The following is a 16,150-nucleotide window of genomic DNA, read 5'->3' as shown; positions in this document are numbered from 1 at the left end:
GTATACCATTTCATTCAAGATTTTTTTCCACTTAACTGTTTTACCTTCTCTTCATACCACAAGGAAAATAATTTTTCAGCAATGCAAAAGAACACTTAGACATTTGCTAGCCATGATCTATACCAGATTGCTGCAATGTACAGAAATCAAATCTATTCTTTTTACATGTCACTTGCAGATACAATAATTTCTCTCACAAATTAATTTGTGCAAGGTCCTAAAATGAGTGGTTTTTTAAAAACTGTTTTCCTTCAGAAAATGAAGAAATGCTTAACTTGTAATAGAATGAAACAAACCAACCTTTATTTTTATTTTTTAACTCATGAGACCTCAAAAATAGACTACATATGATACTTAAAATTAGAATCATATCTTTGTTCAACTATTTAAAAAACACCCAACATGGTACAGTAAGGACAACTACAGTCAAAATCTACCACCTCTATTGTGAGGTATTTTTTGGGAGGGTTGTTATAAAGAAAGGACCCAGAACAAGAATAAAACTATTTGTATCACTGCATTATGATATTTAAAAATATCAGTAGTAATCTTTTTCAAAAGAAAAATCACAGAAAATTTTGTAGAATTTCCTAACACCTAAAGTCTGCATTTCTTTAATGATTTCCTTAAGAGAAATCATTCTAAAATGGTGTCTCTGAGCATGTTTTCTGTCTTTGAGATTTATTATCTGTCTCATCCCCAATAGGCTCAACTCTCATTTTCAATAATGTGAAAGTACACAGGCAACAGTTTAGCCTGAAATGTACATTTGCTTCATAGTCAAGCTATTTGGGAAATTCTCCCTACCTGATATTTTTCCTTCTTCTAAATTCTTTGTTAGTCCAGACATTTAGGCATAATTCCTTGCTGTCAGCAAATGAAGTCCACAAGTACACAAGTTTTTTCAGTTATGTCATCACCTGCACATAAAGGGATTGCCAGGTCGTCAAGGGGACTTGACATGTTAAAAATCTAATGATAACTTTTCCTATATTTAACTCAAATGCTCTAGAACAAAGATTGGAAACTCCACAAAATAACTAATTGTTAACTAATCTTAACAAAAATGGAACCTAAGAGGGGGAAATACAAAAAGCAAAAGCAGACCTAATAGAATTCCTGTATTATCTTTTAGTTCTCTATTCCTTCTCCAGAAATTTACACCTTTCAAAGTACCAATGTGATCACTGTAGCCCATCACATTACCAAAGTAATTCATCAAAAATGTCATCTGCAGAAGCCAGGACATCATCCCACAGCACTTGGCAAGTGCATGAAACAGAACATAGAGGCAACTGTAGAAATGTGATAAAAGTTAAATTGTTGCAGAGACACTGAAAATTGGTAGTGCAGCCTTCCAATAACCAAAGCATTCTTTTTTTTTTTTTTTTTTGATGAGTTACTTATTCCAAGCTATGAGCTGGGTGAATTTTGACCAACAGTCTTAAAATTTCACAGAAAACAAAGAGGCCAAACAACTGACTCTCTCGGTTTTTAACAAAAAAATTCTGTGCTCTAGACAGACACGCAGACAGACAGACACGCAGACAGCAAACAATCCTCTTTCCTTGGTGTAACTACAAACAAAAGGAAAAGGAAGCAATGCATCCAAAGCAGTGAGCAGTCATTGTTGCAGTGGAATTTGGGTATGTTTTCAGGAAGTGGCAACTGAAGCATCAGTTTATGACATTCAGGGTCCAGCGTTGAGCCCACACAGTGAAGGTCAGAGATCTCTTTGCAGTGGTTATGTATCAAACACATCATCATCAGGGACAACTGCTACATCATCATCAGGGACAACTAATGAGCTGCACAGGCTGTCACAAAGAGCACTGTCATAGCCACTCATTGTACCCTACACCTGACACAAAGGTAAGTCCTAAATGCTTCCACAGTGAAAGTGCTATGCACCCCTCTTTCTGTCATGGCCCTGAAATCCTGAAGGGATGATTTAAAGTTTGGGCTCTTTAAAGTAGGAGGAACAGTTTAAATAAAGCCTTGGACATACACCACTTTGGAAAGAACTGCAACTTGCTTAAGGGACATATCAAAAGTCACCAGCAACAAGAACTTAGGCAATATTTTAGTATAAACACTTTGTCTTCTATCTCAAGATTATGAACACAGAGAAAGAAGGCACAGGGCTTCTGGCTTAAAGGATGCTGCTGGTATGAGAGCTGAGGTCCTTCAAGCAGTGACACAGCTGTGGACATTCTCACCCAAGAACTTGACAAAAAGTCCAAGACTGTGAACACATTCTTCACAGCACTTTTATTAAAAAAAGTCTCTCAGAATTGGTGCCTCAAAACTGTGGTCTGGTAAAATAGCAGGTACCCAACAGGTAGTCAGCAAAACCTTTCAGTTGTATTTCTATCAGTCTGCAAAAATGACCATGAGAGGCAAATCTACATAGATTAACGAAATAGAGTAGTGAAATGTGTGTGTGCTTTAGAGGAGCAACCATCCCTACTGAAAAACTAAAAATTTATAAAATCATTGAGAATAATGCCTAAAATCACCGCAGCAGAAACATCTGAAGTCTTCAGAGGTGCTGCTAGAGTAAGCCTGTCCTCACTATGTCCAGACAATGCTTTTTGTTGACTTAATCAAAATTGGCACCCAATCTCTCTGCTAGACTATTGAGAGGGTCAAGAACTCCTAAAACCCCTGCCAGACAAACTGATTGCCAACAATCAGCACACAGCTTCACTTCCCTGTCCTACAGACTACACACAGCACTTCTTGGAATCAGTGTCCAGGCAACTAAGACATCACAAGACCTACAGCTTTGCAGAACACACTGTGTTGAAGCTGGCTGGGTCAAGGCAGCAGCTTACTCCAAAAACTTACTGTTCTTGAACATTATGCAGAAGTAACAGCTTCCTTTTATTTTTTATTTTGTATTTTCTAGCAAGGCCTGTCAACAGAATATAAGGAGAAAGTGAAACTAACAGACCTAACTCCAAAATGCTCAAGTACTAAAGGAACCGGGAAAGTGAAAAGCTTCTCCCCTCCTCACCATCTGAGAACAACTCCAATTCCTCCTCAAAGTGAAAGGCAACCAAGGGATATGAAAAAGCAGCAGCACTGTGCAAAGCCTTCAGTGTGGAGTACAAACACAGGCAGATTGCATGTGTGCTGGATGAGGAGCTGCTGACAAAGCACAAGGATTCCCAAATGAACATGCATGAGCACTCACAGTGGAACATGCAAATGAACAGCTAAGTCAAAAGCAAAAATTAATTTGGTATAGAGGGCATCACAGTTTACTGTTACAAGTTGAAACCAGTTCGTATTGGCTGTTAGTTTCCCCTTTACATTTAGCTCTGTCCAGAAAAATTGTCTCAAGTAGCACTTCAGAATCTCTTCACACTTTGCAAGTGAAAGCCAACATCACTGTTAAGCTCTTGTCAGCTTGTTGGCCCAAAACAATGGGGCAACATGAAAGCAGTTCTGGGAAAAAGACATCACAATTTCTAAAACTCAACTCTGAAACAATTCTTCAAATAACCAAGTACAACTAATGTGGCTAAAAAGTAACATGGCAGAATAAAAGAGAAAACTGTTCATGAGTGCTCACTCTCCCTAGTGGAAAATTAAGCAAGTCTGATAAATAACCAATTTTTTTAATAGAAAAATACATCCCTTTCTCCATGCACAAACTGAGAAAGCGTAACACAAACAATAGTAGAAAACAAAGACATTTTCCTGCAGACTATATAAAAAGAGAAGTGATGTTACAGATTTAGTCCAAGTCAGGAATTCTATACAAAGTCCTAAATGCAGAAGGGATAACAAACTACCCACACAGGTCCATTCAGTTTTCTGAGGTATAATTTCCACTGCAAAATAATGTCAACCTGGACAAGCTGTTTTCATCAACTTTAGGGATATTCCTGCTTTTATTATTTCTTCTCTTTCCTTCCTTCTGCATGGGATCTTATGGTACTTTTAAGTCTCCTGACTTACAAAAAAGAAAGACAGACATTTAGGAGCACACTTGAAAGGTACTTACGATGCAAGAAGCAATCGTATTTAAAACAGCGCCTACAGAAGAGTGTGTGAAAGGAGTGCAGGCTTTGCTCCCTCTGAACAGATTTAGCATTTGGTCCATCTATGTTCGGTGTGCACTCAGGAGGAAGAGCTCCAGGAAGCTGCTGCTCAGTGAGTTCTTTGTATCTTTAAAGCAAAATAATAGAAGTTATTTATTGAATATAATTTTTTTTAAACAAAAGTGGTTTTTATTCCAGTACCACTCTGCATTTTCAATGACAACTTCAAAAACCCCTAAGAAATGTGTCAGCTAAAAAGGCCAACAATCTGTTAGTGACATAACAAATTATTAATTCCATACTCATTCATACAAATTGACTAGGAAATAATGCATTTGTTTTCAGACCAACAAGACCCTGTACATAGTATTATTAAAAAGGAGTAGTATCATCATCACAGTATCATCATCATAGTATCATCCACAATGGAGATAAGATTGTTTTTTTAGCAGTAGCTTTTATTTTACCACCTCAAAAAATAACAGATTAGAGACATATAAGGACCCACAGTTCAGTATTTTAAAGGGAAGGCTAATAAACAAAACTTCTGTATTGTTTGACCTGGGGGAAAGAGCCAAATCCCTTTCAGTGTCACCTGCAGAAGTTACACAAATGCCACAGAACTAGCTGCAAGGGGAACCATTCCTAATCAACCAATATTTACTGAAGGATTTATTTTATAAGGAATCTTTGATTCATAAAGCAACACAGCAATATACTGTAAGAAATACATTCTTACTTCTCTTTCAATTCTTCTGCTGTACCCTTGTCTGGAAACATTGAGGAAATGGCTTCAAATATCTTGTCAGAAGGAAATCTCCGAGGTGGGTGGGTTTCTTTCTCTGTCAAGGAAGCAAAAAATTTGGAAAACAAAAAAAATAAATATATTTCTGCTTCTTTGCTACCTCAAGAAGGTGTTCAGAGAAAGGAGGTGTTCACCAAAATTCTTATGTAAAAAGGAAATAAATATTTTTATTTACAAATCACTTACAATTTTAACTGTGTTAAGTGATCTTTCCTCATGAGAAAAATCTACTAGTAAAATTCAGAGAAACCATTATTTCACCAGCAGATGGAGATGGAAATTCAGAACTCTGCCTGCTTTAGAATAATGATACATCATTTACTGAGGAGTACCAAAGCATTTATTAGACAGATACCTGACTGATTTTGGGTGCATTTGACTGTCTCAGTATGCCAATGAACAAAAATTGGCAAAAGTGCCTCTCGTGGTGTTCTCAATAGAAATTTTGAACTAAATGACAAAGGAAATTATGAAAATTATGCTACTTTACACCTTAAACCTTATCACATAGGAAGATGGGTTTGAACAAATTTATTGAATGGTTAAACAAAATGTTTTAGGTTTCATTTCTAAAGTCTGCAGACAGACATACCCATCCTGTTACCTTCCCGATCTTTTTGCTTGTCATCTCTTTCATCAGGATTGTCATCTCCATCATCATCATCTTCATCATCACTATATTGACCAAGGGCATTGACCAACTCAACAAATATTTCATCATTGATAAATCCACATTCTGAAATCCAGCAAAAGTGGGAATAAACAAAAAACACAAGGTGTATATCAGGTATTTTTAATACTCCCTACATTTTAATTAAACTAAGGCAAAGGCTGTCATTTATGAAAAGCAATTTCGTAGTTTTCCCCTCTTAAATAGCAGTGTATAAACCAAGACCAGTTAAAAAAAGCTCATTATTCATTCCTTAGACTAACAAGAGGGAATGAAAGAAGAAAAATTATCACTTTTGTTTTTTCCCAACTCCATGTGCTACGTACATATATAAAGCTCTCTTCCTTGTAAGATAAAAAAATACTACCAGCTACATTATTTAAGAGATGTTATGCCAGAATCCCAGTTCCAACATGGTTAGGGTTAAGCCAGTCTGGAAACGCATGCTAACAGTCTATAAACTAATCCTTAGTCAGCTAAGGAATCTCCAGAGAGATTTTTGGTTGATTGTTCCTTAGCATCTACTTCCCACAATAGACCCCCCCTAACTGGGTGATAAAAAAAGAATACATTTATATACAAAAACTTCAAGAGAAAACTGAATTTTATATATCTATTTATTAGATTATATTCTGTTTTGACATTCAGATTGCAAAACATTTCTGTACAAAGGAAAAATCATAGTTAGTGCTGACAAGAGACTATTTTTACAAAAAAAGAAAAAAAGGCAACAAACATGAACTGTGTGGGAACTGTAGTGCTTATTACCGTCCTTTTGAACCTGGACTGGGTTTGCATGTCAAAATAACTTGACAGAAAATAAGACTTTTATTACTATGAAGACAATGAAAATACCACTCAGATGTTTTAAACAGACTCTTAATATACAGACACAGCTTAGTATAAATTGTCTCCCAAAAGTGCAATTACAGAGCTAGTTTAGAATTCTGACTCTTACATGGGAATGCCTCTGGATTAGAGATTCCCACAGTATTTACATTTAATTACAGTCACACAATAGTAGTTATTGGGAGACTTCTTTTAGTCTCTTTACCTCTAACATATTTTACATATTATGGAGAACCCATAATAACAGTAATTGCCATCATAAACTTGCATCTCAGGATGCTCAAACAGGATTAATTTTAAAGCTAAACTCATTTAATAATAAATTAAATCAATAATAGAAGACATTTAGTAGTAATGTCATCATTTTGACATAACCAGTGCTCTGACAGGGAAATCAGCAATCAGGAAATGTTTAAAAATATCCAAAGGCCAAAACCCATGAAACATTCCATGTTTTTTATGAAATACAAAGGCACTAGCTATACTGAGGACATTAACAAGTCTAGTAGGGCTGAGTAGCATTTATTATTGAAGCACAGGTTTAACTTCATGAACGGTACACAATCAACTCAAAAAGTGTGGTTCTCTTTCTCAAATGCATCAGCATTAACAGGAATATGATTCATTTTAAGAAGTTAATTCTCTGTTTGAGAGAAGGGTGGAGTGTGTGGGTAATATCTCTGAGAAGGGGGAATCACAGTAGTCAAGAGAAGGCTCTACAAGGGAAGTTGAGGCTTGTATAAGCCAGTTCTGAGGGAGCCCAGAGCAAGTGAAAAGTCACCACTTCACTGAGACTTTAGCAAAGTGAGGGACAGATATTACACTGCAGGTAGCCCAGCTCCCACACAGGAGAACAGATAAACTACACCTCAGAATAAATACATGTAATGCTTCTGTACCAACAGAAGGATACAACTTTTCTCTATAAGCTGATTTACAGAGAGGGGGTTTTTAAATAGCTACCAAGTTCTTAAAGAAAAGAAGGAAATAAAACCCCGCAAACCTACAAGAGGTTACTCTGTTGAATCACATTTGCAAATGTTGTCATTATCAGAGTTTTGCATAATCATCCTGCCACTTTCTGCTAAGCAGGATACATACATACATCACAATATCATATTCCAATGCTCTGAGCACAAAACTGAATGCCAACAATCACTGTATGGCATAAGGAAAAAGTTAATGTGCTTAATTTCTCCACACTACTGCTTAAAACTTTTCAGCCTAATGAAAATGCAGAACAAAACATTTAAATAAGGAAGCCTGTTATACCCAATGTTTACACAATACAGTAGTATCTCTACAACTTCTGCAACAATCACACATCAGGCCTTAAGCAACACTATAGCAATAATTTATATAGGAAGAAATGATTAGTATACCTGAGTGTTTGGGCTCACCTCTGTCTCCATGCACTTTCCCATCATAATTCTTGATCAGTTCTTCAATAAAAGTACCATCCTGGTCAAGCACTTCATCTCCCATATACGGAATGTTATGTAAAACAGTTTCATCCTCTACCTAGGAACAATAGTGATAATCAAACCACTTTAAATTGTGTTGTCAAGTGACCATTTCTGCGTTGTTTTTCACTATCTAGAGGAATCTGCCTACAACAGTAAAATAGCTTCACTGCTTTAGCACATTTACCATTAACTAGAAAAACAAAACAAAACTCTCAATGACTTTCAACAATTTTTTGCATTCTTGGTGGCTGGCTCAAAATATTAACACTAGCTCCTAATCTTAAGGTTAGCAGAGCATTTCCGAGAAGTTTCTAATATGGAAACTCATTAAGTTATCTGGCTTTGGGAAGCTTGCATTTGGTAAATTCATTTGTCCTCTCTCAGCTCTCTCTTACAGTAATGTAGGAAAGCACAATGGGAACCACCCTTTCATTGTTTGGCCAGAGAAAAGAAAATATGGTACAAAAAGACTCTAAATTAAAGTTGCCTAAAGAGCAAACAGAGAAACATGCCTGAAAATTTAATCTGAACTCCACTGTCCCTTTTCTTGATGGCATATAGACTAAATGCATTAATACTCCCATGTTTTATCAATAGAATTTATGAACTTTGATACTCAGCTGCATCTTCCAATACTACAAAAGAACCTTCTATTGTTAAAAAAATAAATTTTCCTGCTGATCATGACTCTGTACCCATCCAAAATATCCAAACACTATTGAATTGAAAGCAAGGAGAAAAAGGTGTGAAAAAACTGTGTATGCACACTGACAAAAAACTGTTGTTTAAACCACTTCATAATAATTATTACCAAAATAACTAGTCAGCAAAGGTGGTCACATACAAAATAGTGTGACAAAGACTTGCAATAAGCTAAGCTTTTCAAAAAGTCAAATACCTATATCAGAAATCTAATGCTATGGCTTCTGCACACAGTGAAATTAATCTGAAAAAAAAAAAAGGCATACTCAGATATGAGAATGACCAAGATTGGGGAGACTATTTCAGGACTTGAAATAGTTGACAGTCGATTGAATATGAGCCAGCAGTGTGCCCAGGTAGCCAAGAGGGCCAATGCCATCGTGGCCAGTATCAGAAATGGAGTGGCCAGCAGGAACAGAGAGGTCATTCTTCCCCTGTACTCGGCACTGGTGAGGCCTCACTTGGAGTATTGCATCCAGTTCTGGGCCCCTCACTTTAGGAGGGACGTCGAGTTACTTGAGCGTGTCCAGAGGAGGGCAACGAAACTAATAAAGGGCTTGGAACACAAGCCATATGAAGAGTGACTGAGGGAGCTGGGGTTGTTCAGCCTGGAGAAAAGGAGACTAAGGGGTGACCTCATCACTCTCTACAACTTCCTGAAGGGTGCCTGTGCTGAGCTGGGGGTCGGCCTCTTTCTCCGGGCGACAACGGATAGAACAAGAGGACACAGTCTCAAGTTGCGTCAAGCTAGATGCAAGTTAGAAGTAAGAAGGAAATACTTCACAGAAAGAGTGGTCAGAAACTGGAATCATTTACCCAGTGAGGTGGTGGAGGCATCATCCCTTGAAGAATTCAAAAAAAGACTGGATGTGGCACTTGCTGCCATGATCTAGTTGAACAGTTAGAACATCGGCTGGACTAGATGATCTTATAGGTCTCTTCCAGTCTTGAAAATTCTGTGATTCTGTGACTTAGTTCCCTTTATTCCACAATAATTACTATTCTGTTACAAATATGTTGGTTGATTGCCTTACAGTAAAGCATTCATATCCCTCAGAAAACATTTCTCACTACACTAATTTGATACGTTCAAATAAAACTACATTTGTTAATGGTCACAAAAGACAATAGGTCACCTGAGTTAAATAAACTTTTTTACAGCAAAGATAAATAAACTTTAAAGCAAGATTTTGGAGATACTTAGGTACATTGAGGACAGAGATTCAATTGGCAAAGTTACCTTTCTATTTATTTTATTTAGAGGAGCTTATTTCTGATGATCACTGCCCTATTAGCAATACCTCAAGTAGGGAAGGTAATTGGCAATAGATTTAGCTGGCATACTTCTAAAATTAACACCTCCCTTTTCTCCATACCTTTCTTATCCCTACACTTGTTTAAACTTACCATAAAGTTCTGTTGAAGGGGAGACCAAGAGTACATTATAGGCACAGAAGCAACAGCATTGAGAGTCTTCAGTGGGATGACTTGTTTTGGAAAATCAATGTCACTGGTAACAGAGCACTGAAATAAGAAGTTGAAGTTACACTTACACAGCAACGTCAGGAAAAAACCAAACAAATATAAATCACAGAACACTCTACAATGTACAAAATTCAAAGAGTTTCTCAAAATGAGCCATATCAACCTTTGAAAAATACATCCATTTTTCGAGGCATAATAGGAAAAATGGTTTTAGCAAGAGAAAAGAACCTCAATAATTATTTCTATGTCAATACATTCATTAATAGATCATGATGGCATTCTTCCACTTATTATTAAGTGGCTGTGATAGTATTTTACTCAGACTATTCGACCTACAATACAAATTAGGTTTGGTATCTCAAAACAGATTTAGTACCTGTTGCTGCTGCTACACTGATGTTAGTGTATTCACTCAGACCATCTGAGGGGCAAGTGAATTCCCCTGGCTTCAGGTCAATACACTGCAGAAATCATGTATTATTTATGTTATAAAAATAAATAAGATTTTACTTTAATGCTAGCAAGACACCTTATATAAATAAAAACTCCATATGTCTTTTTAATTCCTGCCTTGTTTCCCAATTATTGTCTGTTTATCCTATCCTCAAGTCTTTCATTATGCTCACTGCTTGCAAAGGAAAAATGAAAATTAACTCTTTGTATGTAACTCTGGATACACCAATGAATTTTTCAGCTACAGGACTTCTGTTTTGGATATTCAGAGATTTATGTAGCCTTCAAAGGATAAACAATCCATAGAAATACAGACAACAATTAGGTTATTCTTGCATCTAATAATCAACGGCTAACAAACAGAGATCAACTTTTCTCAAATACTTGGACTGCAGTATGAAGAGCTCTGGGAAAAAAGTTACAAGTAAAAGCAGACAGGAACAGAAAAAGCTTGGGGAAGTACAACAGAGAAGATTTGGAGGTAGGTAAAACAAAGTTTAGAACAGCTATCATAGCTACCTGAAAGGAAAAAAGGAAGTGGAGACAAAAGATCTTTCTCCTTTCCAGAAAGGAAAGATGAACAGAGCTTCACATTTCTAAAGAAATACACAAAGTAATGTAACAAACAATATACAGAGACAGTACCCCGGCAGAATGACACAAGCCAGATTTATTTCTTTTCTTTTTAATCTGCAGCAAATGAAATTAGATTTCTGCTGTGTATATTAATATTCTAGACACCATCCTATGCTACTGCTTCGTTCCCATTTCAGGTTAATGTTTAATTTTCTAGCTAGCAGCCACCTAGCATATTTTTCATGTATTTTTAAAGCAAAATACAAAAGTAGAAGAATTAATTACTTTTATCTTTGGAACTAGAAGTCTCAGGCTGACAAATGGGCTACGTCAAAGTGCCTCAGTTTGGTACTAAGCCTCAGTTACACTGCTCTGTTGTCCTGGTATGGAACTCAGGTTGATGTCTGGTGGGCCTGCACAGGGCATGTGGTGGTCTCCACTTGATGCTGACTGTCACTGTCACCAGCAATGCCCTGCACTCTTCACCAAACACAGGAAGGCTCTCACACAACCTTTCTATTTCTAGCCAGTGTCTTACACAACTCTGAAGAAATTCAGTATATTAAGAAAAGAAGATTTTAAAGTAATATTTTAAAGTCCCCAGCATTTTTTTCATCTCACTTCTCTCACTATAAATTATGGCAACCTTAAATGAAGCATTAGAGTTCTGATTCATGAGACAGAGACTGGATTGAATGTAGTAATTAGTGTGCTCTATCAATACAGGCAGGAAATTAACATAAAGAATAGTGAACACCACTCTTGAAAGAAAAGAAAAAAGAAAAACCTTCTACTAACAAAAAAAAGTTAAAATTGGATGTGTACCTGTGTCAATTATTATCAGTTCTGATTCCACACAATAGCTATAGAGCTGTACATGAGCAATTGCATATTCAAGCACATTTAAAAGATAACACACCAAGGTCCTCTCCTCCTTGCATTTGAACATGCATGCACACAAATGCACCTCTGTGACACACTCCCACTCCCCAGTTCTCCACTGAAATTTTAAGGAAAAGAAACTGCAAGTTTATTTGCAGATGAAGTTCTTTGGTTTGCTTTTTTTTAACCTATTCACGGAAAAGTCTTTTCATTCTCCTGCTACTGAAAAGAATTCATTTTTCAGATTATTACAAACACCTTTAAACTTTTTAAGTGTGAAGAAGTGCCTAAAGAGCAACTTTAAAATAAGGTAAATTAAGCTGGGATGAATATAGAGAGCTGGAATGGGATTTAATCACTGTTGAAGTTACCACAACACAGAACACAATCCTGAGTAACAAGCTCTAGGATGACTCTGCTTGACCAGGAAAGCTGCACTGGATGACATCCAGTGGTCCCTTTCAACCTTACCAATTCTGTGGAAACCATTTTAGGTTTAGGCATTTAGCTCAAATTATGCCACAACTATGGAAATGCTTTTCCCAAATTTAGCACCCAGTCTGCTTGTGCAACACAAAAATTCATTAATCTAACTCAAACAGGAGCAAGAGTAAACTCCCAGTACCACGGAGACAGAACAGTTTTATTAAAGGATGCTGAGGTATGGTCCAATCATTATCAGAAGTAAAGAAGTTTAACTTTTTTGTGTCATTCAAAGCCAGGTAGCCTGCTACATATTTATTCCTTTGTAGAAGTCATATGATCAAAGTACACAACAAATAAATCCGTTAAGACACTCATACAAAACACATTGAGCTGCCAAGTCATATCATGCTGAAAAAAAAAATATAAAGAACAGCCAACTTTGCAGTAATAAAATGAAAACGTGCTAACAACCTTGTAAGTGGAATTACCACAACACATGTTAACCAACCTCCCTGGTCCCGCGCAATGAGCTCACAGAAGTCATGATGTGGACAGGCTGTATCCTACGTTGTTTCCATTCTTGATTTAAGATTTCAGTTCTTTCCAGTATCTTCTGACGATTAGAATTAAACATACTCTAAAAATTAACCACAACATTATAAATAAATCAAAGACTCTAAATTCATCTGCTAGCATCTTAAGGCATTCTGACATTTAACCAGACATGTTAAGACAAACAAAAGTGCTCAAAACATACAAATTTAGTTTAAAATCAGTGAAGTTCAATATAGTTCATTATCTCTTTCTTCAATTCGTACTATGTTCTCACAACTAGAGAGTCACACATTTAGCATAGAACTAAATTCTAAATTTGAAAGAGTATGCAGCTAAAGAAGTTGCCATATTAGCTCTCCACAACCTCTTCTGATACTTAACATTCCTGACCCAATCACATATAAATGTATCATACATGTTTATAAGACCACAGAGTGAAGACAAGCTCTCAGTAGGTTGACAAAGTAGTCAATGAAATTGTTATAGCAAGTGTTAACTGTAGGACACATACTACAGAAAATAATCAATACTTGTAAAACTTAATAAGCAATAGAAGCAAAAGATAAATTACCTTTACTTCATCGGCACGTCGGAACCTCTTGAGCTGCCTCAGTCTCATATATTCTGATTTTACACGTTTTCTCCAACAAATTGGTCCCTTCTCAGATTTTTTTCCGGTTTGACCCATGATTATCCTACAAGAGACACCAGCATGTTTGTATTACCAAATCTGACACCACTGCTTACAGAAATTAGATAGGAAAGCAACATTCCTTTCATATCTTTCCTATCTAATTCCTTTCAATCACACACTTGCAATACCATCCCATTCCAAGAGAAAAAAAGGAAAACATATCTAAGTGATAGGCACCAGAAAACAGTAATTTTAATTGCAAATCAGTAGACCCTTCACATTTGCACTTCTAATGCCTCTATACAAAAAGGTATCTGATGGATTTAAAAGGGTGAAGGGGAACAAATCCAGATTCCAAGCAGCCTTGTAAATTAACTTCTGGAGAACCATGTTCACAGCGGACAAACCTTTTCCTCCTCGCAGGAAGGGTCGTCTTTACTAACTCACCAACTCCTACAACAGACTTCTGGAGTTGACCTCAAGTACAGAGGTACCCAAGGAGTACTCAGTCCCCCCCAGTCAGTCACTCAAGCATGAAAAAATTGTAGAAATTCAGGCAACGAGTTCTGAAACAGTCAGAATAAGAGACTTTGCTCTTTTCTCAAGTATTCTATAAGACCACAAGCTGCCCACTGATTCCACTTTACTGATCATCCTCCTAGTGCCAAGTGGTTCATTTTTACATTACGGGACTGTTGGCAATGAAGTTGTATTTTTATGTTATAATCCAAATGCCTTGTTAGAATATGCCAATCTGCTCCGTATTTTTCAAAATCAAGGACCGTATGCTACAGCTATGCTGGCAATGACTATTTTGACAGCATCCTGAAACCAAACCACTACATCAAAGACTGGCTTCTTCTCAAGAGCTGCATTGTAAAACCTACAATATTTCACTGAATAGCTCAAAATATCACTCACATGGACTGAAAGGCTGAACCATCCAGTTGCCCAGGGCTAAAACATTCTCAAACAAGCATGATCAGTTTGGGCAGAAACAATTCCAGCCCTTCCAGTTATCAAGGCATGTCAACATGAATAGAGGTGTCATCTTTGGCCTCAAATGCAATGCCCAGTGCTACCTTCATGGCACACACTAGAGCTCCCCTAACAGTCATAAGCACTGCTTTGTCCAAGTTACTGGAAGCTCACTGCTCTATCTTCAGCAGTTCTGTGGAGGTCAGAGTTGAGTTCTACCAGACTTCATGATGATGATGATGAGAGGGAGAAATCAATACAGAACCTGTTTATTCTCAAGACTATGCATTCATTTACAGTGAACAAAAAGGTAGTAAGTCTATAAAAGCCTGAACCCATTTTCATGCAAGACTTAATAAGATTTGAACTAATATTTTGCAATAAAAAATGCTGGGGTTTTAGATTTAGGATGAAAAAATAATTGACAAACACATAGCAGAATTTCCAACCCAAATAATGGAAAACATCCTTTGAGGAAAGAAGACACAGGATACAAATAATTACATGATGCACCTGACTAGACAGAGGGTGAGGACATTTATCTCACCACGGGGAGATAAATCTAGAACAAAGCATCAAACACAGTTATCCTGCTCCCATGCACAAGACAGCAAGTAAAACCCACCTGTACCTCATTCACCACAAACCTAGCGGTTACAAAAGATAAAAAAATAAAATTATACTTAAAAAAATAATCCTAGGCCATTCATGTTTGAACACAGACAAGATAATCAGTGATTCAAAGTGCACTATGATACTGATTAAAGAGCAGCATAAAAGCATTATGAAGTATAGAAAAAACACTGAATCATATACTAAACTAGGCAAAATAAAGATACTGAAAAACAACCCGTTAACTGGAAATAAATTAGACATCAAATAAGTACCATTAAATAACAGACAACCTCAATTTGTAACAGTACAGAACATCAAAATTGCTTCAGTTACGATTTAGCCAAAAGACATGGAAAAAACATCAATGAACTCAAAAGATAAATGAAAGCTCAGCTGATGATACTGAAATAATATAGGCCATAAAACTGAAACACAAATTACATTTACTTACTCTAATACTGCCCCAACCACAGCTCTTCTTATTCTAGTTTCCTGGATAATAACAAATGGCTCCAGCTTTAAAAAAAAGCTTTCTTAACTGAAATTAGATTGCCAGATAAGTCCTGCTCATCAGAAGCAGATCTATACAGAAGTCACATATAATTGGATTAAAAAACAACAAACAGACAAACCCAACAGAATTTCCATCTTTCTTTCACACAACTTAAGTACAGTCCCAAAAAGACCTGAGAGAAATACAACCCCATTTAAAAAAACAAAACCAATCTATTCAATTTCCCAGTAATGAACATCATTGCTACCTGTTGTATTAAAATGGTAACAAAGTAATACTTATTAAGATTAGTACTTCCTTTCAAAACAGCCTAACTTACACTCAGGTTATTCATCTTAAAACACACATAACTTTTAAGAATACTCTCCTCTTGCACTAGTTTCAAGTTGGTATCTGGGGTACAGCACAGACAATCTAATGGTCAAGGCACCAAATAACATGTGATAGAAAATGAAAAAATCTGCACTGTTGCTTACATCAAGTTACAG

General features: G+C 36.5%; 1 protein-coding gene across 4 annotated transcripts in view; it reads right to left on the bottom strand.

Moving 5' to 3' along the window:
* EZH2 (enhancer of zeste 2 polycomb repressive complex 2 subunit) overlaps positions 1 to 13,761 on the bottom strand; it is a 30,430-nt gene extending 16,669 nt beyond the window's left edge. The window contains exons 1-7 of one of the 4 annotated variants that reach the window (XM_058022860.1): positions 13,493 to 13,761; positions 12,875 to 13,003; positions 9,952 to 10,068; positions 7,759 to 7,897; positions 5,450 to 5,593; positions 4,792 to 4,894; positions 4,016 to 4,179 (exon numbers count right to left, since the gene is read on the bottom strand). In XM_058022860.1, the coding sequence (XP_057878843.1) occupies positions 4,016 to 4,179; positions 4,792 to 4,894; positions 5,450 to 5,593; positions 7,759 to 7,897; positions 9,952 to 10,068; positions 12,875 to 13,003; positions 13,493 to 13,609 (913 nt within the window). In that variant the 5' untranslated portion in view covers positions 13,610 to 13,761. The remainder of the gene's footprint in view (positions 1 to 4,015; positions 4,180 to 4,791; positions 4,895 to 5,449; positions 5,594 to 7,758; positions 7,898 to 9,951; positions 10,069 to 12,874; positions 13,004 to 13,492) is intronic. The other 3 variants (XM_058022867.1, XM_058022875.1, XM_058022883.1) reach the window with 3 other exon arrangements.
* Between the last annotated feature and the right edge of the window lie 2,389 nt (positions 13,762 to 16,150).

This window comes from Melospiza georgiana, chromosome 1 (genome assembly GCF_028018845.1).
Source record: "Melospiza georgiana isolate bMelGeo1 chromosome 1, bMelGeo1.pri, whole genome shotgun sequence".
Taxonomy (NCBI): Eukaryota; Metazoa; Chordata; class Aves; order Passeriformes; family Passerellidae; genus Melospiza; species Melospiza georgiana.
Note: the sequence above shows the minus strand (reverse complement) of the source record. Positions and strands in the feature narration are given on the sequence as shown.